Raw genomic sequence first — 27,006 nt, 5'->3', positions numbered from 1 at the left:
ATTACATTGTGGTAGGTTTACTAGTCCTCTAGTGATAATCTCCTGCTGATAGAACAGTGATTTTATCAAAACTGCAACAGCCCAGTAAGTGACATAGCCCTGGAATAAGGGACCACATCTCTACATTATACAGCTCTTAGAGAGCAAAAACCTGGTGACCGATTCTCTTCAAGGAAGAGCAAGATGTAGAACAGGAGGAGCAAGGCTGATTAATATACAGGAAAAAGATTCACTAGAATTTGTATATTATTTTCGATTGAAGTTTATGTTCATTCTTGGTTTAAGATACAGTGGGTAGTCCTAATCAGTGATTTCCAGCCTGTCCTATATATATAGATAGATAGATAGATAGATAGATAGATAGATAGATAGCTAATTAGAACTGCCCATTGGACTCTTCAGAATATTAGAAGCAAGGATATCACCGAATACACTATAATTTATATAGCATCTTCTCCCATAAAAGATTACATCAACCTGCTCAGTTGTCCATGATCTATAGCCATCTTACCAATGTAACAGGGTCCACTTAATGATTACTTAATTCCTGAAATTGTTGCAAACATAACATACAGGGCCAGGACAAGGGGTAGGTAGCATAGGCACCCACCTAGGGCACACAGGGGAGCAGTATCAATCACTGACACCCCTCACCCCTCTCTCTGCCTGAGCCCCGGCCATGGTTCCCTCCGTGCACTCAATTGTAATTGCGTATGGCACACGCAAATATAATTGCTGTGAGTGCCGCCTGGGACAGGCCCTGCTCCACTGGGAACTCCAGCAAGACACAGGCAACTTCCGGCCTGCGCCTTGTTGGAGAAAGTACATGCAATTGGCATTGGATGGTGCCATGGAGTGACATCATCACGCTATCCAGTGCCCATAGGAGACGATGGACGGGAACCTGTATTATGTAAGTGTATGTTTTTTCATTTTCATTTAAATTCTTAAATGACTGGGCAGGGGGCATAAAATGAGAGTCTATGCAAAGCAGGGGGGATAAAATGAGGGGCTGTGCAGAGGTTGGGGAATACAATGAGGGGCTGTGCCGATGGGGGAAATAAATTGAGGAGCTGTACAAGGGGGGAAATGAGGGGCTGCACAGATGAGGAAAATAAAAGGAGGGGCTGTGCAGAGGGGGGATAAAATGAGGGGCTGTGCAGAGGAAGAGATGATAAAATGAGGGGCTGTGCAGATGGTGGAATAAAATGATGGGCTTTGCAGATGGGGAAATAAAATGAGGGGCTGTGTAGGGAGGAAATGAGGGGCTGCGCAGAGAGGGAAAATAAAATGAGGGGCTGTGCAGAGGGGGGGGAAAATGAGGGGCTGTGCAGATGGGGGGAATAAAATGAAGGGCTTTGCAGATGGGGAAAATAAAATGAGGGGCTGTGCAGATGGGGGAAATAAAATGAGGGGTTGTGCGGGGGGAATAAAATGAGGGGCTGTACAGACAGGGAGAATAAAATGAGGGGCTGTGCAAAAAGGGAAATAAAATGAGGGGTTGTGCAAAGGGGGGAATAAAATGAGGGGCTGTGCAGAGGAGAAGGGAATAAAATGAGGGGCTGTGTAGATGGGGGAATAAAATGAGGACTTGTACAGGGGGAATAAAATGAGTGGCTGTGCAGAAAGGGGAAATAAAATTAGGGGTTGTGCAGAGAGGGGAATAAAATGAGGGGCTGTGCAGAGGGTGAAAGAATAAAATGAGGAGCTGTGCAGAGGAGAATAAAATGAGGCGCTGTGCAGATGGGGGAATGAAATGAGCTGCTGTGCAGATGGGAGAAAAAAATTGAGAGGCTATGCAGAAAGGGGAAAAAAAATGAGGGGATGTGTAGAGAAGGGGAAAAAAATGAGGGGCTGTGCAGATGGGAGAAATAAAATGAGGGGTTTTGCATAGAAAATAAAATGAGGATCTGTGCAGATGGGGAGAATAAAATGAGAGGCAGTGCAGAAAGGGGAAATAAAATTAGGGGTTGTGCAGAAAGAGGGAATAAAATGAAGCGCTGTGCATAGGAGGAAGGAATAAAATGAGCTGTGCAGATAAAGTGAATAAAATGAGAGGCTGTGTAGATGGGAGAAATAAATTGAGGGGCTGTGAAGGGGACTAAAATGAGGGGCTGTGCAGTTAGGGAAAATAAAATGAGGGGCTGTGCAGATGGGGGAATAAAATGAGGGGTTGTGCAGATGGGGGAAATAAAATGAGCGGTTGTGCAGGTGGGAATAAAATTAGGGACTGTGCAGATGGGGAAATAAAATGAGGGGCTGTGTGGGGGGGAATAAAATGAGGGGCTGTACAGATAGGGGAAATAAAATGAGGTGCTGAGCAGATGGAGATAAAATGAGGGTCTGTGCAGAGGGGGGGAATAAAATGTGGGGCTGTGCTGAGGGGAAGGTAATAAAATGAGTGGCTGTGCAGAGGGGGAGACAATAATTTGAGGGGAAGTGCAGAGGGGGAATCAAATGAGGGTCTGAACAGAGGGGGGAATAAAATGAAGGGCTGTGCAAAGGGAAGGAGTAAAATGAGGGGCTGTGCAGAGTAAGGGAATAAAATGAGGGGCTATGCAGAGAGGCGAATAAAATGAGGGGCTATACAGAGGGGGGAAATAAAATGAGGGGTTGTGCAGATTGCTAGAAATAAAATGGGAGTCTATACAGAGGGGCATAACATGAGGGTTTGTGCAGGGGGGTATAAAATGAGGGGCTGTACAATGGGGCATAAAATGAGGGGCTGTGTAGGGGGGCATAAAATGAGGTGCTTTATAGGGGGGAATGAAATGAGAGGCAGTGTGGAGAGGCCACAGAATGAGGGACAGTAATGGAGGTCATGAAATGAGGGCCTCTGGGGGGAGGCCATGAAATGAGGAGCTGTGTGGGAAGGACAGTAAAGTATTTGAGGAGTTATGGTTACTGTACTGTATATGAGACTGTGATAACCATACGGGGGGGCTGTGATGACCACACTAGAAAGGGGACTGTGGTAAGTATCATACTGTTTGATGTACTGTTTGTGGGCCATAATACTGTGTGGGGGCCATCATGGTATACATGGGGGCTGTTTTGGCTTCACACTATTTATGGGCATCTGTGATGGACATCATACTATATATGGAGGGCTGTAGGGGAGAACATACTACATGCTGGCGGTTTGTTGTGAATATCATACCATATGGATGGCTGTGGTGATCATCAAGTGTAGGGGGACATGGTGAGGAGTAGTTTCAGTTTAAAGAGGGCTGCATGGTGGACAATATGAGGACATACTGTGAAGAAGGGGCACACAATGGATATGGAGATGTGACAGCATGAAATGGAGGCACAATATGGAGAGGGGTTAGCATAGTGGTGGGACACTGTGGAGATATTGAAAGCGTAATGGAAAATTAGAAAGGGGATAGACATAGTATAGGCAGTGGTTCATAAGGGTGGATGATGTTGCGGTTACAGCTGATAATGGTAGACAGTGTGGAGGTCATATACAATAGAAGGCTTGTTTAGGGTACACACACGTGGGCAAAATTGTTGGTACTCTTCGTTTAATGACAGAAAAACCCACAATGGTGACAGAAATAACTTGAATCTGACAAAAGTAATAATAAATCAAAAATCTATGAAAATGAACAAATGAAAGTCAGACATTGCTTTTCAACCATGTTTCCACAATTTTTTAAAAAAAATAAAAGCCATGAAATAGGCCTGGTCAGAAATGATGGTACTCTTAACGTAATATTTTGTTGCACAACCTTTTGTTCCACAACTTTAGCCAAATAACCCCCAGTTTTCAGTGCATAACTATTATTATGATGTACCGTATTTTTCGGACTATAAGACGCACCGGACCATAAGACGCACCGCAATTTTCAGTAGGAAAATAGGGAAAAAAAAAATAATGTGTCAAATGGGGGTCCGTCTTACAGTCCGAATTCAGCTTACCTGGGAAGGGATCCGGCACAGGTGGAGAAGTAGTCACAGGGGTCATTCAGTGGTCCAGGCTCGTGCGGTGGCGGCTCTGTGCTGGGGCAGGTTGGTTGTGCTGGGGCAGCTGCGCTGGGGTAGGGGCAGCTGTGCTGGGGCAGGGGCAGCAGTGCTGGGGCAGGGGCAGCTGTGCTGAGGCAGGGGCAGCTGTGCTGGGGCAGCTGTGCTGGGGCAGGGGCAGCAGTGCTGAGGCAGGGGCAGCTGTGCTGGGGCAGGTGGGCTCTGCGGTGGTGGCAGCTGTGCTGGCGCAGGGGCAGCTGTGCTGGGGCTGGGGCAGCAGTGCTGAGGCAAGGGCAGCTGTGCTGGGGCAGGTGGGCTCTGCGGTGGTGGCAGCTGTGCTGGGGCAGGGGCAGCAGTGCTGGGGCAGGGGCAGCTGTGCTGGGGCAGGGGCAGCTGTGCTGGGGCTGGGGCAGCAGTGCTGAGGCAGGGGCAGCTGTGCTGGGGCAGGTGGGCTCTGCGGTGGTGGCAGCTGTGCTGAGGCAGGGGCAGCAGTGCTGGGGCAGGGGCAGCTGCGCTGGGGCAGCAGTGCTGGGGCAGCTGTGCTGGGGCAGGGGCAGCCGGGCTGGGGCAGCTGTGCTGAGGCAGGGGCAGCTGTGCTGGGGCTGGGGCAGGTGGGCTCTGCGGTGGTGGCAGCGGGCGGCGCTCTGTGGTGCGGTGGTGGCAGCGGGCTGTGCTCCGGTGCAGGGGCCGCGGCTTCGCCGGCATTTCTTCGCAGCCCGGAGGCCCCCGCAGTTCCCTTGCTGGCCGCCGCCATGTTGCGGTGGCCTCCGGGAGCATGGACGCCGGAAAGATGGCCACCGGTCCGGGGACGGCGCATGCGCGGGATCAGATCTCGTCCCGAGATCTCGGGGGACGAGATTCAAATCTTGGCAACGAGATCTCGTCCCCCGAGATCTCGGGACGAGATCTGAAGCTGCGCATGCGCCGTCCCCGGACCGGCGGCCATCTTCCCGGCGTCCATGCTCCCGGAGGCCACCGCAACATGGCGGCGGCTAGCAAGGGAACTGCGGGGGCCTCTGGGCTACGAAGAAATGCCGGCGGAGCCGCCGCCCCTGCACCGGAGCACAGCCCGCTGCCACCACCGCACCGCAGAGCGCCGCCCGCTGCCACCACCGCACCGCAGAGCCCCGCCCGCTGCCACCAGCCACCAGGTTAGTACTGTATATTGCGACCATAAGATGCACCCCCCACTTTCCCCCAAAATTTTGGGGGAAAAAAGTGCGTCTTATGGTTGGAAAAATACAGTAAATTAAGGTTGACAAGCTTCAGTAATAAAAATTGATGTTTTTGCCATTCAAATGGGCACTGTAGGTGTGTTTAATGTCCTCCACTCCCTGCCGACTTTGCCTCCCCATTGACTTGCATTGGGTTTCGTGTTTCAGTCGGCCTTCGACTTTTCACGATAATCGGCCGATTTCGTTCGACCCAACTTTTGAGAAAGTCGGGTTTCATGAAACCCGACTCGACCCGAAAAAAGGCAAAGTCGCTCATCTCTAGTTACCACATCAGTGTATGTACACATTTGTTGCCTCATAAAAACACTATGTAGCTACTTAATATCACTCAGGCAATTACCTAATGCAATAATGCTCAATTATGTGGTCTCTGAAATCATGCTCTAATCGGCACACCTATGTCGCCATACCAAGTCAATCTAAAGCACAAAAGTATACATCTGGCTATTGCCAGTCTCAATCATGTGGCAACAACCTCCATAATGAAACCCCACCCTATCTCAAATGGGTGATGTAATGCCTAAATATTAGCAGTAATCCTTACCAAATGTAGGGCGGTGTAATATAGGAGTCCCAGGGGGGTCAGCGCGTCTGCCCCGATGCGCGTTTCGGATGCTCGTCCTTCGTCAGGGGGTGTAGAGATTCATGCATAGAAAAAGCCAAGAGCATTAGTGCCACTGCTGTGCTATAATGAGGGGTATATTAATCCCCACCCAAATGGTTAGCCTATGGTGATCCCAGGTTCCAAAAAACCTCAAGGTGGAATACATAATATAAAAGACAAGTCATCTATATTAGATGAGCCGCCTTAGAGGTTTCAGGGTGTTGTCCCTCTACCCCGTTGTTTCGCTTCATTTATTCCAGGGGTATGTGACACCTGGCATCACCTTAGGCTAACCATTTGGGTGGGGATAAATATACCCCTCATTACAGCACAGCACTGGAACTAATACTCTTGTTTTTTTCCATGTATGAATCTCTATATCATGTTCATTGGTTCTTCAGGTATTTTCTGTGGATTTAGTGCAATATTTCCATAAAGTCATATAAGCACACACACACAAAAAAATTGTTATTCACAATTAATTCTTAATAATACCCCTACAACCAAAACACAATACATTTGATAGACTAGAATGGATTAACTTCTACGTTACTACGGTATATGGAAAGAAAAAATGTAGGGAATGGATTCGCGAAATTGTGTCTTAAAAAGTCCGGCAGCTTAGGCTGTGGATAATATTTAAAAGCCTGCCATAAAAGAATGCAACCTTCCCTTAGTGTAAGGGGCTCGGTAATAACACTGCATGTTAAATATATTCACTACATAAACTTCAGCTTCATTTAAGAAACACAGAGGAGTAAAAATAGCTTAGAAAACCATGAACGGGAATTGCTTTCCTCACAAACTTCCTGCAGCAGTTATCACAGTTTAACAGGAGTCCACAATCTACTTACTGAGCACTTTGCACGCTGCTGATACAAGGTCATAGGTTTTGGAGTCTTCATAAATTATTCTCACCAAGAACTGTCCCTCTTCATCCAGCTGTGCTTCTCTCCTAGAAATTCAATGGAAAACATAGAAATTGATGTACGATGGTCTAGCAATATAATATTAGAGTATGGTCTAAGATGACAATAATTCCCCAAGTCGTCATGAACCTGCAATAATATAGGTGAATTTTTAGTTCTTACCACACCTACCCCGTTCCCACTCTTCCACTTGCTGCTGTGTCTCATTGATCATGTATATACATGACAAGTCACTGGTGACAACGTGTCTCATCTCTTTTGTTATTAAAGGGGTTTTTTTTAGATTAGAATACATGGATGCTTTCTTTTAGAAACATCGTCACTCTTGTCCATGGACAGTGTAAGATACTATAACTCAGCCATGTTTTTCCAAGCTTACAACACAAACTTCAATGTGATATCCCACAAACAACATGTATTTCCTGTTCACAGGGCAGGCGCTAAATGTAAGATCAGTTGGGTCTGATCTCAAGAACAGGGTTCCCAAAGTCCTACTGAATTCACTTCTGTGGGTCTATGGTAGCAGTAGAGCGTAGAGTTGAGCGACTTTTGGCTTTTTAGGGTCGCGTTTCGTTTCGTGAAACCCGACTTTTCCAAAAGTCGGGTCGAGCAAGATCGTCCGATTATAGGGAAAAGTCGGGGTCGTCCCGAAACACGAAACCCAATGTAAGTCAATGGGGAATAAAAGTCGGCAGTGAGAGGAGGACAGGAAACACACCTACAGTGCCCATTTGAATGCCAAAAGCATCAATTCTTCTTACTTAAGCTTGTCAACCTTAATTAACTTCATAATACAAGTTACGCACTGAAAAATGGGGGTTATTTGGCTAAAGTTGTGGGGAGGGAGGGCTGGCTGCAGGTTTTCATGTGCCCTGGGTGAAAGAGCGCCCCTTTAACACATACCACAACTCATCATGCTCCGATACGGCAGAGAAATAGCGGTATAGTACAATGAAAAATACCTCACTTTTTACATCTCATGACGAGGCCCATCTATTTCTCCATACAGAATCATTGGTCCCATATAATGTTTGAAACAGTATATGATGAGCTCCACATAATGCTACAGTATATGTTGGTCCCCATGGATGAAGCTCCACTGTCTTATGGGCCCAAATAATGCTCCAAACATAATGGGCCCCATTTCTAATGCTCTAGTGTATAATGAGCCCTGTAAATGCTGCTCCAGTGTCTGATGTCCACCTTTGGAATGTTCCAGTGTATGGTGGGCCCCATCTATCATTCTCCAGAGTATAGTGCTCCCCAAAAATTGCTGTCCCAACATTGAAAACAATCAAATAAGTCTCCTCGCTAGGGAATCCCTGTACTTGTCTGGACAGGTGCTGTAGCTTGCTTAACAGCTCGCCAGCCGTTCTCACGCCCAGTATGGATTTCACGTGATTGCACAAAGGTTAGAAAGGGTACCGTATCCCTGGATAACATGTATGGATAGCGTACACATTCAAAATATATGTCTCAGGAGGCAGGCTCAGACGGTGTCAGGCCCAGTATGGATTGCATGTGATTGCACAAAGGTTAGAAAGGGTACCGTATCCCTAGATAACATGTATGGATAGCGTAAACATTCAAAATATATGTCTCAGGAGGCAGGCTCAGACGGTGTCAGGCACAGTATGGATTGCACGTGATTGCACAAAGGTTAGAAAGGGTACCGTATCCCCGGATAACATGTATGGATAGCGTACACATTCAAAATATATGTCTCAGGAGGCAGGCTCAGACGGTGTTAGGCCCAGTATGGATTGCACGTGATTGCACAAAGGTTAGAAAGGGTACCGTATCCCCGGATAACATGTATGGATAGCGTACACATTCAAAATATATGTATCAGGAGGCAGGCTCAGACGGTGTTAGGCCCAGTATGGATTGCACGTGATTGCACAAAGGTTAGAAAGGGTACCGTATCCCCGGATAACATGTATGGATAGCGTACACATTCAAAATATATGTCTCAGGAGGCAGGCTCAGATGGTGTCAGGCCCAGTATGGATTGCACGTGATTGCACAAAGGTTAGAAAGGGTACCGTATCCCTGGATAACATGTATGGATAGCGTACACATTCAAAATATATGTCTCAGGAGGCAGGCTCAGACGGTGTCAGGCACAGTATGGATTGCACGTGATTGCACAAAGGTTAGAAAGGGTACCGTATCCCCGGATAACATGTATGGATAGCGTACACATTCAAAATATATGTCTCAGGAGGCAGGCTCAGACGGTGTTAGGCCCAGTATGGATTGCACGTGATTGCACAAAGGTTAGAAAGGGTACCGTATCCCCGGATAACATGTATGGATAGCGTACACATTCAAAATATATGTCTCAGGAGGCAGGCTCAGACGGTGTCAGGCCCAGTATGGATTGCACGTGATTGCACAAAGGTTAGAAAGGGTACCGTATCCCCGGATAACATGTATGGATAGCGTACACATTCAAAATATATGTCTCAGGAGGCAGGCTCAGATGGTGTTAGGCCCAGTATGGATTGCACGTGATTGCACAAAGGTTAGAAAGGGTACCGTATCCCCGGATAACATGTATGGATAGCGTACACATTCAAAATATATGTCTCAGGAGGCAGGCTCAGACGGTGTTAGGCCCAGTATAGATTGCACGTGATTGCACAAAGGTTAGAAAGGGTACCGTATCCCTGGATAACATGTATGGATAGCGTACACATTCAAAATATATGTCTCAGGAGGCAGGCTCAGACAGTGTCAGGCACAGTATGGATTGCACGTGATTGCACAAAGGTTAGAAAGGGTACCGTATCCCCGGATAACATGTATGGATAGCGTACACATTCAAAATATATGTCTCAGGAGGCAGGCTCAGACAGTGTTAGGCCCAGTATGGATTGCACGTGATTGCACAAAGGTTAGAAAGGGTACCGTATCCCCGAATAACATGTATGGATAGCGTACACATTCAAAATATATGTATCAGGAGGCAGGCTCAGACGGTGTTAGGCCCAGTATGGATTGCACGTGATTGCACAAAGGTTAGAAAGGGTACCGTATCCCCGGATAACATGTATGGATAGCGTACACATTCAAAATATATGTCTCAGGAGGCAGGCTCAGACGGTGTTAGGCCCAGTATGGATTGCACGTGATTGCACAAAGGTTAGAAAGGGTACCGTATCCCTGGATAACATGTATGGATAGCGTACACATTCAAAATATATGTCTCAGGAGGCAGGCTCAGACGGTGTCAGGCACAGTATGGATTGCACGTGATTGCACAAAGGTTAGAAAGGGTACCGTATCCCTGGATAACATGTATGGATAGCGTACACATTCAAAATATATGTCTCAGGAGGCAGGCTCAGACGGTGTCAGGCCCAGTATGGATTGCACGTGATTGCACAAAGGTTAGAAAGGGTACCGTATCCCTGGATAACATGTATGGATAGCGTACACATTCAAAATATATGTCTCAGGAGGCAGGCTCAGACGGTGTCAGGCACAGTATGGATTGCACGTGATTGCACAAAGGTTAGAAAGGGTACCGTATCCCCGGATAACATGTATGGATAGCGTACACATTCAAAATATATGTCTCAGGAGGCAGGCTCAGACGGTGTTAGGCACAGTATGGATTGCACGTGATTGCACAAAGGTTAGAAAGGGTACCGTATCCCCGGATAACATGTATGGATAGCGTACACATTCAAAATATATGTCTCAGGAGGCAGGCTCAGACGGTGTTAGGCCCAGTATGGATTGCACGTGATTGCACAAAGGTTAGAAAGGGTACCGTATCCCCGGATAACATGTATGGATAGCGTACACATTCAAAATATATGTCTCAGGAGGCAGGCTCAGACGGTGTCAGGCACAGTATGGATTGCACGTGATTGCACAAAGGTTAGAAAGGGTACCGTATCCCCGGATAACATGTATGGATAGCGTACACATTCAAAATATATGTCTCAGGAGGCAGGCTCAGACGGTGTCAGGCCCAGTATGGATTGCACGTGATTGCACAAAGGTTAGAAAGGGTACCGTATCCCTGGATAACATGTATGGATAGCGTACACATTCAAAATATATGTCTCAGGAGGCAGGCTCAGACGGTGTCAGGCACAGTATGGATTGCACGTGATTGCACAAAGGTTAGAAAGGGTACCGTATCCCCGGATAACATGTATGGATAGCGTACACATTCAAAATATATGTCTCAGGAGGCAGGCTCAGACGGTGTCAGGCACAGTATGGATTTGACGGCCCAGATTACACAGCGGAGGAGCAGGGAGAGGTAAAGATTGCAAATGCTGGGGCCCTGCCCAAGCAAGGGGGGACCACTCGTGGGCGTCGGTACTGGCACTGGGCCCCTCATAGTACAGCGGTGTGTCTGACGGCGGGTGTGCACCACCACCGTCAGAGACACTTGATTGCACTATGAGGGACCCTGTGCCAGTGCCCGCGCCCAAGAGTTGGCCTACCCACCTGTCCAGGACAACGGCACTCGCACAGTGTCGTGCGGTAGGTGGTGACCCCGGCCATGGGGGGGGAGGCAGCACAGTTAGGGAGTTTTAGAAAGTGGCATATGTTGATGTTGGACATTCAGCTGATGCAAAAGGCGAAATAGGTGAAGTACCAGGAAGAGGTGGACCAAAGCAAGCCATTTTTCTGTCACCCTATGTGTCATCAGGGGAAGGTGGGACAAAATCCTTGGAAACCCATGCGTGGTTCATTTTAATGAATGTTAGATCATCCACATTTTGGGTTGACAGACGGGTCCTTTTTTCTGTCAGGATTGATCCAGCTGCACTGAAGACTCTTTCCGATAGCACACTTGCAGCTGGGCAAGCGAGCTCCTGTAAGGCATATTGGGCCAATTCAGGCCAGGTGTCCAGTTTAGCGGCCCAATAGTCAAAGGGGAATGACCTGTGTGGGAGAACATCGATATGGGAGGAAAAGTAGTTTGTAACCATAGTTGACAACTGCTGTCTCCTGTCACTTTCCATTGATGCAGTATTACCAGTTGTGTGAGCGGTATTTGAAAAATCAGTCCACAACATTGTCATGAAACCCCTGTCTCCAACGCCACTTCTGCTGTGTGCACCACGAACACCTCTGCCAAGCTGCCCCCGGCCCGTACGGCTCGTGTGAGAACCATCACCGCTGCTGTGTTCTGGGAATGCCTCAAGCAACCGATTTACCAGAGTTGCTTGTTTATTAGCCAATATTAGGTCAAGGTTCTCCTGTGGCATGATGTTTTGTAATTTGCCTTTATAGCGTGGATCCAGGATGCTGGCCAACCAGTAGTCGTCATCGTTCATCATTTTGGCAATGCGGGGGTCCCTTTTTAGGATCCGCAAGGCATAATCTGACATGTGGGCCAATGTTCCCGGTGTCAATGATGCACTGCGAGTGCTGGGTGGAGGAGCACTTTCTGGCAAATCCACATCCCTCCAGTCATGCACAAACCCTGTACCAGACCTTGCCACGCCAACATTTTCACTTGCCCCACGAGATGCATCCTCCTCCCCTAAGTAATCATCCCCATCATCCTCCTCCTCCTCCTCTTCTTCCTCCACCTCGTCCAGGAGAGGTCCCTGAGCAGACAATGGCTGAATGTCATCAAGGATTCCCTCCTCCTCTTCCTCCTCATCAACATTGGCTGCAGACGCCTGCTCCTTAAGGTGCGTCAAAGTTTGCATGAGCAGACGCATAAGTGGGATGCTCATGCTTAGGATGGCGTCGTCTGCGCTTACCAGCCGTGTGCATTCCTCAAAACACTGAAGGACTTTACAAAGGTCTTTCAGCTTCGACCACTGCACGCCTGTCAACTCCATGTCTGCTCTCAAAGTGCCTGGCCGTGTATCCTCCCACAAATGCATTATGGCCTGCCTCTGCTCGCACAGCCGCTCCACCATGTGCAGGGTGGAGTTCCACCTTGTTGCAATGTCGATAATGAGGCGGTGGTTGGGAAGGTGGAGCAATCGCTGCAGCTTCTGCATACGAACGGAGTGTACAGGCGACCGGCGGATGTGCGCGCACAGTCTTCGCACCTTCTGGAGCAGGGCTGTTAACTCCGGATAATTTTTGAGGAAGCACTGCACCACCAGGTTCAAGGTGTGAGCCAAGCAAGGTATGTGGCTGAGTTTTGAAAGGGCTATGGCTGCCACAAAATTACGGCCGTTATCACTAACTACCTTGCCTGCCTCAAGATGTACACTGCCCAGCCATGACTCAGTTTGTCGCTTCAAGTACTCGGCCAGCACCTCGGCGGTGTGTCTGTCGCCCAAACACATCATCTGCAACACAGCCTGCTGACGCTTTCCACTAGCTGCTCGATAGGGGGACACATCGTGTGCAACAGTGGCAGCTGCAGATGGAGTGCTCGTACGACTGCGCTCTGTGGACGAGCTTTCACTTCTGGAGTAGGAGGAGGAGGAGGAGGGTCAAACGCCTACAGCCAACTGTTTCCTATACCGTGGGCTAGGCAGCACTGTCCCACCACCGCTGTCCCCTGTGGACCCTGCATCCACCACATTAACCCAGTGCGCAGTGATGGACACGTAACGGCCCTGGCCATGCCAACTGGACCATGCATCAGTTGTGAGGTGCACCTTTCCGCTCACTGACTGCTTGAGTGCATGGACAATGCGGTCTTTCACATGATGGTGGAGGGCTGGGATGGCTTTGCGAGAGAAGAAGTGGCGACTGGGTAGGTCATAGCGTGGTACTGCATAGGCCATGAGTTCGCGGAAAGCTGTGCTTTCCACCAACCGAAAGGGCATCATCTCAAACGAGATTAGTTTGCAATGTGGGCGTTCAAACCCAGTGTACGCGGATGAGAGACTGAGTACTTTCTTGACCTACTCATAGTGTCTGGGAGGGTGAGCTGGACTTGAGAGCTGCATATGGTGGAAGTAGCGGTGGACAGGGCGGACTGAGAGAGGGTTGATGATGGTGATGGAGTTGGTGTTCTTTCTGATGGCCTAGAATCAGTTTTCGTTGATATAACAGTGGGATTCCCTGACTGCTGTGGTCTTGCAACGACACCTCAACATTTGCTGCTGTGCTAACCGGTGGGCTTACAGTGGGGGAAACAATGTAGCGCTGCTGACTACCTTCGTTGTGATCAGTTGCACATGTGGCACTTGAGGTTTGGTGTTGTGTCCACGCTTGCAAGTGCATGCTGGTTAAATGTCTAAGCATGCAACTGGTATTCAAATTTTTCAGATTTTTCCCTCGGCTAAAGGTCTTTGCGCACTTCTTACAGATAACCTTGGCCTGATCATGAGGATTTTGTTCAAAAAAGTGCCACACTGCACTCTTCCTACTTTGGCAGACATTTTGCCGCCTAGCACGCTGTGATCTTTTGACCCTCTGGACAAGCTGTCCAGCAACTCTTTTGATGTTTGGAACCTGTCTTTGGAGTGCTCCAGGCCTGCCAGATAACAGCTGTTGCGATGTCGATGTCTGCTGTGGATGCTCCTCATCTGAGCTATTGGAAGCAGCACCCTCTTCCCCCAATGGATGCCAATCTGGGTCAACAACTGGGTCATCCATCACCTCCTCTTCTATGTCATGTGCACCTTTCTCTGTGTCACCGTGTATGGTGGTATAGTGTGCGGGAAGGGGCACCTGAGTCTCATCAGGGTCAAAATCTGGCTCTGTACACTGCGAGGACAATGTAGTGCTCTGAGTGAATGTACCAGCAGAATCATCCATCAGCGGCTGTGCATCAGTGCACTCCATGTCAGATTCATCTTGGCCTGGGTAATTCACCATTTCACTTGATAATCCAGGCATGGTATGTGAAAACAGCTCCATGGAGTAATCAGTAGTATGGCCTGCGTCATCCTTCAATCTTGGTTGGGGTGAAGGACACAAGGAAAGGTGTGGTTCATGAACATGAGCCTCCAATGACGACTCAGTGCTTTTACTTTTTACAACTGAAGAAGAGGAGGCGATAGAGCTGGAGGCTGAGTCAGCAATGTAAGACAAAACTTTTTCCTGATGCTCTGCCTTTAAAAGCGGTTTGCCAACTCCTAGAAAACTAAGCGTTCGAGGCCTTATGTAGCCAGACGATGACGCAGGGTCAGCACCTCCTGCATTCGGTCCTATTTTGCTCTTGCCACTACCATCAGATCCACCACCAACATCATCATTACCAGCTGCCAACCCCCGCCCAATTCCACGGCCTCTTCCACCAGCCTTCCTCATTTTTGGTAGAAATGTAGACAAAATCCAACAAACTATATAGTAATGTAAAACAAGGTACAAGGTGTCTATAGGACAGGGGAGATTTAGAATTTCTGCACACACTTTTGGACAGTGGACACTTTTGGATTGTGTGAGGCCCACTGATATCTGAGCGCTATGTGACAGGCTCGATGGCACAGCTGCCTGTGACCAAAGTGACGAGAGGATAATGGAGATTTTGAATCTCTGCGCACACTTTTGGACACTGGACACTTGTGGATTGTGTGAGGCCCACTGATATCTGAGCGCTATGTGACAGGCTCGATGGCACAGCTGCCTGTGACCAAAGTGACGAGAGGATAATGGAGATTTTGAATCTCTGCGCACACTTTTGGACACTGGACACTTGTGGATTGTGTGAGGCCCACTGATATCTGAGCGCTATGTGACAGGCTCGATGGCACAGCTGCCTGTGACCAAAGTGACGAGAGGATAATGGAGATTTTGAAACTCTGCGCACACTTTTGGACACTGGACACTTGTGGATTGTGTGAGGCCCACTGATATCTGAGCGCTATGTGACACGCTCGATGGCACAGCTGCCTGTGACCAAAGTGACGAGAGGATAATGGAGATTTTGAATCTCTGCGCACACTTTTGGACGCTGGACACTTGTGGATTGTGTGAGGCCCACTGATATCTGAGCGCTATGTGACACGCTCGATGGCACAGCTGCCTGTGACCAAAGTGACGAGAGGATAATGGAGATTTTGAATCTCGGCGCACACTTTTGGACACTGGACACTTGTGGATTGTGTGAGGCCCACTGATATCTGAGCGCTATGTGACACGCTCGATGGCACAGCTGCCTGTGACCAAAGTGACGAGAGGATAATGGAGATTTTGAATCTCTGCGCACACTTTTGCACACTGGACACTTGTGGATTGTCTGAGGCCCACTGATATCTGAGCGCGATGTGACAGGCTCGATGGCACAGCTGTGACCAAAGTGACGAGAGGATAATGGAGATTTTGAATCTCTGTGCACACTTTTGGACACTGGACACTTGTGGATTGTGTGAGGCCCACTGATATCTGAGCGCTATGTGACAGGCTCGATGGCACAGCTGCCTGTGACAAAAGTGACGAGAGGATAATGGAGATTTTGAATCTCTGCGCACACTTTTGGACACTGGACACTTGTGGATTGTGTGAGGCCCACTGATAACTGAGCGCTATGTGACAGGCTCGATGGCACAGCTGTGACCAAAGTGACGAGAGGATAATGGAGATTTTGAATCTCTGCGCACACTTTTGGACACTGGACACTTGTGGATTGTGTGAGGCCCACTGATATCTGAGCGCTATGTGACACGCTCGATGGCACAGCTGCCTGTGACCAAAGTGACGAGAGGATAATGGAGATTTTGAATCTCTGCGCACACTTTTGGACACTGGACACTTGTGGATTGTGTGAGGCCCACTGATATCTGAGCGCTATGTGACAGGCTCGATGGCACAGCTGTGACCAAAGTGACGAGAGGATAATGGAGATTTTGAATCTCTGCGCACACTTTTGGACACTTGTGGATTGTGTGAGGCCCACTGATATCTGAGCGCTATGTGACAGGCTCGATGGCACAGCTGCCTGTGACCAAAGTGACGAGAGGATAATGGAGATTTTGAATCTCTGCGCACACTTTTGGACACTGGACACTTGTGGATTGTGTGAGGCCCACTGATATCTGAGCGCTATGTGACACGCTCGATGGCACAGCTGCCTGTGACCAAAGTGACGAGAGGATAATGGAGATTTTGAATCTCTGCGCACACTTTTGGACACTGGACACTTGTGGATTGTGTGACGCCCACTAATATCTGAGCGCTATGTGACACGCTCGATGGCACAGCTGCCTGTGACCAAAGTGACGAGAGGATAATGGAGATTTTGAATCTCTGCGCACACTTTTGGACACTGGACACTTGTGGATTGTGTGAGGCCCACTGATATCTGAGCGCTATGTGACAGGCTCGATGGCACAGCTGTGACCAAAGTGACGAGAAGATAATGGAGATTTTGAATCTCTGCGCACACTTTTGGACACTGGACACTTGTGGATTGTGTGAGGCCCACTGATATCTGAGCGCTATGTGACAGGTTCGATGGCACAGCTGCCTGTGACAAAAGTGACGAGAGGATAATGGAGATTTTGAATCTCTGCGCACACTTTTGGACACTGGACACTTGTGGATTGTGTGAGGCCCACTGATATCTGAGCGCTATGTGACAGGCTCGATGGCACAGCTGTGACCAAAGTGACGAGAGGATAATGGAGATTTTTAATCTCTGCGCACACTTTTGGACACTGGACACTTGTGGATTGTGTGAGGCCCACTGATATCTGAGCGCTATGTGACACGCTCGATGGCACAGCTGCCTGTGACCAAAGTGACGAGAGGATAATGGAGATTTTGAATCTCTGCGCACACTTTTGGACACTGGACACTTGTGGATTGTGTGAGGCCCACTGATATCTGAGCGCTATGTGACACGCTCGATGGCACAGCTGCCTGTGACAAAAGTGACGAGAGGATAATGGAGATTTTGAATCTCTGCGCACACTTTTGGACACTAGACACTTGTGGATTGTGTGAGGCCCACTGATATCTGAGCGCTATGTGACACGCTCGATGGCACAGCTGCCTGTGACCAAAGTGACGAGAGGATAATGGAGATTTTGAATCTCTGCGCACACTTTTGGACACTGGACACTTGTGGATTGTGTGAGGCCCACTGATATCTGAGCGCTATGTGACATGCTCGATGGCACAGCTGCCTGTGACCAAAGTGACGAGAGGATAATGGAGATTTTGAATCTCTGCGCACACTTTTGGACACTGGACACTTGTGGATTGTGTGAGGCCCACTGATATCTGAGCGCTATGTGACATGCTCGATGTCACAGCTGCCTGTGACCAAAGTGACGAGAGGATAATGGAGATTTTGAATCTCTGCGCACACTTTTGGACACTGGACACTTGTGGATTGTGTGAGGCCCACTGATATCTGAGCGCTATGTGACACGCTCGATGTCACAGCTGCCTGTGACCAAAGTGACGAGAGGATAATGGAGATTTTGAATCTCTGCGCACACTTTTGGACACTGGACACTTGTGGATTGTGTGAGGCCCACTGATATCTGAGCGCTATGTGACACGCTCGATGGCACAGCTGCCTGTGACCAAAGTGACGAGAGGATAATGGAGATTTTGAATCTCTGCGCACACTTTTGGACACTGGACACTTGTGGATTGTGTGAGGCCCACTGATATCTGAGCGCTATGTGACACGCTCGATGGCACAGCTGCCTGTGACCAAAGTGACGAGAGGATAATGGAGATTTTGAATCTCTGCGCACACTTTTGGACACTGGACACTTGTGGATTGTGTGAGGCCCACTGATATCTGAGCGCTATGTGACAGGCTCGATGGCACAGCTGTGACAAAAGTGACTAGAGGATAAGGGAGATTGGATTGCTTTTAAAAAAGCAGTTTGCGGAGCAGTGGGTAAACAGCAATGCCAGCGTGTCAGGAAGCCTTAAAAGGCAGCCCAACAACCAACACCACTGATACACCACAATATAGCCTCCCCTTGCACTGCACACACAATGACTTGTGTGTTGTGCAGGCCAAATCGCTAGCAGCAGAAGCAGTTTTTTGTCTTCTTCCCTGTCTAACGCTCTCCCTACAGAATCAGCAGCAACCTCTCCCTATACTAAGATCGGCAGAAGTAAGATGGCGGTCGGCGTGCACGCCCTTTTATACCCCCTGTGACGCCCACCAAAGCAAGCCAATCACTTGCATGCCCTTCTGAAAGATGGTGGTGACCCGTGCCTAGGTCATCACGTTGCCCACAGTGTCCGTGGATGCTGATTGGCTGAAAAAGAGCGCAAAACAAACTTTTGAAACGCGACTTTGGCGCGTAAGTCGCCGACCTCGTGGCCGACCTCATCCTAGGGTCGGGTTTCGTTTCATGAAACCCGACTTTGCCAAAAGTCGGCGACTTTTGAATTTTTTCGACCCGTTTCGCTCAACTCTAGTAGAGCGCAAATGTGACTAGAGCTTCCATATACAGTGAATGGATTGGTGGTCAGTCACACTTGCAGGTGCTCCATTCACATGGATGATACAGGATCCAGTTCTTATGATGTATGGGAGTCACAGAGGTCATACCACAAGTGATTCCATTAATCACAGGACCTCTGGATGATATTCCGACAACCCATTTACAAGTTTACTATACAGGTAATAGGCTTGTAAGCACAATACGATTATTGTTCATTTAGCCAAAAAGCACATATTCAGCTTAAATACCAGTTTGTTTATTTTTAACAACCATTTGAATGTTTTGTCATTTAGCTCTTGACTAGTGATGAGCAAGCATGTTCCCAACTGTTCATTACTCAACTGAGCATCAGGGTGCTCGGGTTCTCGATCGAGTATCGAAGGTGCTCGAGCGCCATGCTCAAGTTACCATACCGCATGTTTCATAGAAAAATCCATGGTAGGCAATCCCTACGTTTTTGTGGCTGTCTAACAGCTGAAAAACATGCAGGGAGGAGACTCGATCATATCACTCGAGCACCCACGATATTCGGTGCATATCCAAGCACTCGATGCAAACTTGAGTAGCAAGCACTTGCACTCAACACTATTTGCCATATAGTCATATAACGGTTGAAAAAAAAACCCTCAAACCTGACCATAAGCCCAACCCTAACCCCAACCCTAAACCCAACTCCAACCTTAACCCTAAGTCCAACCTTAACCCTAAGCCCAACTTTAATCCTAAAGGCAAGGAATGAAAGAAATAAAAATTATAAAATAAAAAAAAATAATCTGACTAAGGGGATGACATAATAATTACGGTATTGACTTTGGATCAGAGATTTTTGGACTCCATACACATACAGAGGGCTCTATGTGAGGTTCATCTTTATGTTTCCACTAGCTATACTCTGTCATCAATGCTTTTGATCAGTTTGTAACTATATATACCACTTGAGAATGCCTCTTGTAGTCCAGGTTTTAGGACTATATATGGCTAGATTTCAAGCACATTTTTCTGGCATGGTACAACTTCTATAAATTAAAACAGACTACCAAGTTAATTATTTTTAGAACTCAGTCATTGTCTCGCAAATGTATTCTTTGATCATCATAATAGGCCTGAGCTTAGAATATCAATGTGTTGTTCTGCTTTAAATGGAATTTTAGACAACCTGACATGTAAATGTGACAGCCACTCGCTGGCCGCTGCGGTGAGGTACGGTATGTGTCATCACACTGTAAACAAGCTGTGACCGGGGACCACGCTGTGAAGACTCATTGGTAAGAATATTACGGTTTGGGCCTGTTAGGGCCGAAAACACCCTTGAATCATGTACATGTTCTATCTGTGTTTAACCCATTACAGTCTTTGTGGCTGTTCACATGTCAATGTGTTTTGGCATATCGAGTGTTCAACCAAACAAAAAAAAAATGGAGAACGGCGTCTACAGTCACTACTTGGCAACAACTGACATCCGGCTCTACGGTGTGTCAGTAAAATTAAAAGCAAAATTAAAATTCCCCCAAAAGTTCAAAAATTAACACAGCAAAAAATGGGCAGCAGTGTTTACCTGCCCAAGCCTCATAACTAAGTACTATCACGATGCAGCAAACTCATGTAGTAAAGCTGGCGGCAGCACAGGTGCAAAGTACTGATAAGACAACCACTCACAACCTACCCAATCATGGAGGGGGTGACTGCTTTGTATTAGATTGCACAAAAGCGGTTTGTATAGGGCGCTGGTCACACACAGATAATGCACAGTGTCTGGCTTACAGCCTATTAGTGAATCCTATACTATTAGACTCCCCAGCGTTATAGAAGTGCACCCTACCAGGACATACTTGGAGCAAATATTAACAAAAGTAATTAATCATTACGATCCACAAGCACCTTAGAACTTGACAAAAAAAATGCTAAACATATATTCTGCCTATAATCAGCATCAGTATCTATGGCATTCTGTACTTCAAGGACACGTGAATGACAGATATTTAAAAACAAAATTGTGGGGCCAAGGTTACATTTCTAACATGTAGTATACACTACTGTGCTGCGACCTGTCACAAGACTAAAATTCGATTGGTGTCGCTGCTACATCACAGTGCAATACAATCCCTTGTATTGCACTGCGACATACTTGCGACACCCAGGAAACTTTGGTCACATGACAGGTGTCACCGCTAAGGTCTCCATATTGCCCCAGCCTAAGTGTTTTCTAATAGTAATTCACACTGTCGAAAAAAGATGATTCATTGTGTTTACCAAGGATCAGCAGCCCAGACACAAAGTCATTCAGACTCAGGAAACATTTTCATTTTTTAGTTTTCCTGGGCAAATAGAGTATGCAGTCCTTGTAATAGAAAAACAATGGAGATTGGAGACTATATCTAATTATTAAAAACAATAATAATGAGGGATTACAGCAAGGTGTCATCACCATACATTGTGTAGAGAAAGAGGAACTGAGTCCGGCCATACCAAAGGAAGATACACATCAGTATCTTCTCCACTGCCCGGGGATATGTCATACCCAAAGGTCCCTTTGTAAAGGCAGAGAATAGGCTCAATAAGGGACTGACTTGTTGAGGCAGGTTACACAGGCCGATTTGTGACCATGATGTGAGCCAAACAACAATGCAACTAGTCAATCTGCAGTCGAGGAGTATATGGACTGATGCAGCCAACGCGACTTCAGTAACCACGCCCTGGCACCACTTGACAGCCGGCTCACTGGTGCTTCTTCAAACTCTGAGTTCCAGTTCTTTTAGGAAGATTATACAATGAGTTCCTTATTATCAGAGGCAGGATTGCAATGACAGGTAACACGGGATCCACCAATCACAGTAGGCAACGTCACAGCTCCCCTGCTCCCCCTACCTTCACAATGACATTTACACATGCACATCAGGTGCTTCAATACAAAACACAGGGTCAGGGTCTATTCATAGTGGCTAATTTTTTGGGATTTCCTGGAAGAATAGGAAATTAAGAGACTGAAGTAACCACAGGGGCAAGTGTGAATGCTGCAAGATTTTTATATTTAACTATTTCTGGACTGCCTATATATATATATATACTGTATATATATATATATATATATATATATATACAGTATACAATATATATTAAACATCAGCCCGCTCTTCATTCTATTTTGCAGTGACATTCTAAAGCGTCACTGCAAAGTACAGCAGTAGCACATGACCGTGCAGGTGGGGGAGTGGGCAGCCAGCTGTCAAACACAGCCGAACTCCACATAGAGAAGACAGAGGCTGTTTATTACAATCTCAGTGTTCTCGAGTGCTGTATACACAATGCTGTGTGTGCAATAAAAGGAAGTGCTAATACCTCTCCCACCTCCTGACCCAGCCGTTATTGATGGGTCTAGGGAGGAAGCAGGAGATGTTGGGTTCTAGGACACCCTGTAAGTACTACCACTGTGACTGGGGCTTATATAGTAACACCAAATCATAAATAACTAGGTGAGGCCAAAGTCAAGAATTAACAACCACAAGAAAAAACTGACCCCTAAAAAATTAACTTTTATTTCTCTTTCTAAAAGCGTTAAAGAATAATCACCAACAGCACGTATACAGACAAACAAGCTAGGGTGTTAAAACGGTGTCTGGGTTCACCCAATAATTCCTAAGGAGGTAAATATGTGGACCTAGGAAGTCCCTAGTTCTTCCTAAATTCTCTTCCCTTCCTGGCAGCGGAGGTTGGCACCTTAATTTGGTTGTCCGTGGCGCCCCAATCACCGTCGGTGTCCCTCTTCACACTATTGCACCCTAACCCAATATGTAGGTACAAAACAGATAGAAAACAGCAATGAGGGGTCTGGAAGTATGGATTGTAATTTCCGTGCAGCTTCCCTTAGCACCTCCAGATTTGGATTGTAGGTGACCACTAGAGGCACCCAGTTTTTTTCATCTTTAGCAGGTGATTTCTTCATATTCTGGTGGCTCTTCTAATTTGGTTTTCAATTGTTCTTGGATGGTAGCCCTGATTCAAAAAGGTCTTTCTAAGGCGACCAAGGTGTTTGTCTCTATCCATGCGGTTGGAACATATATGATTGTATCTGATGGCTTGGCTGTAGACAATAGAGTTTTTTACATGATTTGGATGGAAGCTGTCCCATTTAAGGTATGTTGGACGGTCGATTGGCTTCTGATACAGGGATGTCTCTATTTCATTGTTCTTTAGCTTGATGATGGTGTCTAAAAAGTTAATTTCAGTGCTGGAGTAGTTGAGTGTTAAGTTGATGGTGGGATGAAATAGATTAAACTGTTCGTGGAAGACTCCGTCCAGATGATTTAAATGTCATCAATGTAGCGATAGGAGGCCAGAGGCCTGATGGGACATGAGGACAAAAAGTCGCTTTCAAGCTTGGCCATGAAAAGATTTGCATACTGTGGAGCCATTTTACTTCCCATAGCTGTGTCAGTCTCCTGTAGATAGATCTTGTTGTCAAATTCAAAATAATTGTGGGTGAGGAAGAATTTTGTGAGTTTCACCACAAAATTTGCATCATTCCCGGTGTTTTCCATGAAGACTTTGCAGGCATTTAATCCATTCTGGGAAATCAGAGTACAAAGATTCCACATCCATGGTGGCCAGAATGGTTCCTTCTAGTAGAGGACCTATTGCTGCTATTTTATTCAATAGGTCAGTTGTGTCCTGAATGTAGCTGGGTGTATCCTTTACCAGGGGTTTAAGAATATCCAGATACCTACTCAGTAAGGGTGCCCACACATTTATCCCTCTCTCATAATGACAATTCTGGTTCACGTCACTAGTCTTATCTATTGCGTTATTTCTGTGCTCTTTTGTGCACAAATATGTGACTCTTCAGATTTTGTATTAGTCAATGCCTGATGAAGAGACCTGAGTAGTCTTGAAAGCTTGAAATCTGTTACCATCTTTTCAGTTAGCCATTAAAAGGTATCAACCACTGAGGACTCTCAATTCTAAATATTTTTCTATCCTGTTGTAAAAATTGTGGGGGTATTAACTTTTGTAGCCATGCTAGTAGTCATAGAATGGTAGAGTTGAAAGGGACCTCCTGGGTCACCGTGCCCAACCCGCTGCTCAATGTAGGATTCATTAAACTATCTCAGACAGATGTCTGTCCAGCCTCTGAAAACTTCCACTGAAGGAGAACTCACCACTTTTTGTGGCAGCCTGTCAAAAAGTATATATATATATATATATATATATATATATATATATATATATATATATAGCTATATAATTGCCTTGTAATGTTTTCATTTCCTGTTCTGTCCAGATTTAACCGTATCCCAGAATTCCAAGTGGAGGAAGTTCACCGACCGCCATATTAGGACACCCAAGTAATGGGTGTCTCAATAAGGAAACTGCTGCTGGTACCAACCTATTGCACGGTACCACCAGCAGAACACCGTCGCAACACACTCACACTCTATATGCCGTATGCACCACACATACACACACACTCACATACACTCACACACTCAACACTCACGCTCACACACACACGCTCACACTCATACTCACACACACACTCTCACACTCACTCACTCACACATTCACACTCTCACTTTCACACTCACACACTCAGACTCACACTCACACATACACTCACAACCTCAGACTCACACACACACACACTCACAAATTCACACTCACACATTCAAACACACTCACATACTCACACTCTCACTCACTCATACACTCACACACTCAGACTCACACTCACATTCACACTCACACAATAAAACTCACACACACTCACATTCACACTCTCACTCACACACTCAGACTCGCACTCACACACACTCATACACTCATACTCACACACACTCACGCAGCCTCTTGCGTGGTACCACCAGCGGACCACCAACGGACTGCGCCTGCGTAAATTTCGCGCAGGCGCAGTGAGTTATTCGGCTGATCCTGGAGGCAGATGCACGACATGTCTACAGGCAGAGGAAGCCGGTCGCATTAAAGGGGTTTTCCCCCGAACGAAAGTTCATTTTAAAAATTGTCTGTGTCTGACCGTGTACGGAGCATACCACATCTCCTGGGCAGGGGAGGAAGCAAAAGACAATACTGACATTACAGCAGGGGATCACAGTGGATTCATTTTGTGAGGTAAAATATTTTACTGACGGTTTTTCGACAATATTTTACCTCACAAAATGTATCGTCTGCGATCTCCTGCTGTAATGTGAGTATTGTCTTTTGCTTCCTCCATTGCCCAGGAGCTGTGGTATGTTCTGTACACGGTCAGACACAGGGGTGAGAGAGACAGAGCACAGGGGGGAGACAGCTCACATGGGACAGCACATGAGAGGAGAACACAGCACAGAAAGGAGTGAGACAGCAGACAAGGGGGATAGCACATGGGGTAGACAGGTCAAAGAAGAGAGCACATACGGGAGAAGTCAGCACATGGGGAAAGAGAGAGTGGATATTTGGGTGACCACATGGGGGGAGAGATTCTCAATGCTGCAAAGCTTGCCCCCATTGTGACATTACCGCCCTCCCGATGAGATAGCATCGGGCCTCCATCTAGTATATATCTCTATATATAAAAATGAATGTGTGTGTGTGTGTATCACCAACCAATCACGAAGCATCTTTCATTTCACCAGAGCTGTTCAAAAGAAGCTGAGCTGTGATTGGTTGCTATGAGCAACAGTTTTCCTTGCAAACAATCACTAAGCATCTCTCATTTCACCAGAGCTGGTTTAAAGAAGCTGAGTTGTGATTGGTTGCTATGACCAACAGTTTTCCTACTTGACAACACCTCAGCAGACACTGACATGGTGGGTGAAATCTAGCATCCCTGGGAACATAAGCTCCCAGCCACTGTCTGCCCCCCTGAAAGGAGCAGAGAGCACATGACAGAAATTAATCCCTCCTCCCATGCCCATACACCCATCACACATCCTCCATCCCATAGGCACATCTTCCCTCTTAAAGGGATCATTGGTATGGAAGTCAGAGCAAATCCATCAACGCTTTGGTTTTGACCCCAGGCCTCTCTTAAAGGGATCCCCGGTATGGAAGTTAGGACAGTTCCACTCAGCTCTGTGGTTCTGACCCCAGGGTCTCTTAAAGGGATCATTGGTATGGAATTTAGGGCAAATGCACTCTGCGCTTTGGTACGGACCCCAGGCCCTTCTTAAAGGGATCTCCGGTATGGAAGTCAGGGCAAATCCATCCAGCGCTTTAATTCTGACCCCAGGCCTCTCTTAAAGGGATCCCCGGTATGGAAGTCAGGGCAATTGCCTTCAAATGCTCTGGTACTGACCCCAGGCTCTCTTAAAGGGATCTCCTGGATGGAAGTTAGGGCAAATCCCTCGGCGCTCTGATTCTCACCCCAGGGTTCTATTAAAGGGATCATTGGTATGCAAGTCAAGGCAAATCGACTCAGCGCTCTGGTTCTGATCCCAGGCTCTCTTAAAGGGATCCCCGGTATGGAAGTTAGGGCAAATCCACTCAGCGCTCTGGTTCTGACCCAAGGTCCCTCTTAAAGGGATCCCCGGTATGGAAGTGAGGGCAAATCCACTCTGCGCTTTGGTACTGACCCCAGGCCGCTCTTAAAGGGATCACCGGTATGGAAGTTATGGTAAATCCCACAGCGCTCTGATTCTCACCCTAGGCTTCTATTAAAGGGATCATTGGTATGGAAGTCAGGGCAAATCCACTCAGGGCTCTGGTTCTGACACCAGGCCTCTCTTAAAGGGATCCCCGGTATGGAAGTTAGGACCGTTCCACTCAGCTCTGTGGTTCTGACTCCAGTTTCTCTTAAAAGGATCATTGGTATGGAATTTAGGGCAAATCCTCTCTGCGCTTTGCTACTGACCCCAGGCCTCTCTTAAAGGGATCTCCAGTATGGAAGTAGGGCAATTGCCTTCAAATGCTCTGGTACTGACCCCAGCTCTCTTAAGGGGATCTCCTGTATGGAAGATAGGGCAAACCCC

The 27,006-nt window shown here is 47.2% G+C and overlaps 1 protein-coding gene across 2 annotated transcripts in view; it reads right to left on the bottom strand.

The window, feature by feature from the left end:
- GUCY1B1 (guanylate cyclase 1 soluble subunit beta 1) overlaps positions 1-27,006 on the bottom strand; it is a 125,188-nt gene that overhangs the window by 63,454 nt on the left and 34,728 nt on the right. For both annotated transcript variants that reach the window (XM_073576430.1, XM_073576431.1), the window contains exon 3: positions 6,663-6,763. In XM_073576430.1, coding sequence (XP_073432531.1) covers positions 6,663-6,763 — 101 coding nt within the window. The remainder of the gene's footprint in view (positions 1-6,662; positions 6,764-27,006) is intronic.

Source organism: Dendrobates tinctorius, unplaced genomic scaffold, assembly GCF_039654945.1.
Source record: "Dendrobates tinctorius isolate UK_male_01 unplaced genomic scaffold, ASM3965494v1 ptg000008l, whole genome shotgun sequence".
NCBI lineage: Eukaryota > Metazoa > Chordata > Amphibia > Anura > Dendrobatidae > Dendrobates > Dendrobates tinctorius.
The sequence above is the reverse complement of the archived record's forward strand: the minus strand, read 5'-3'. Positions and strand labels throughout refer to the sequence as shown.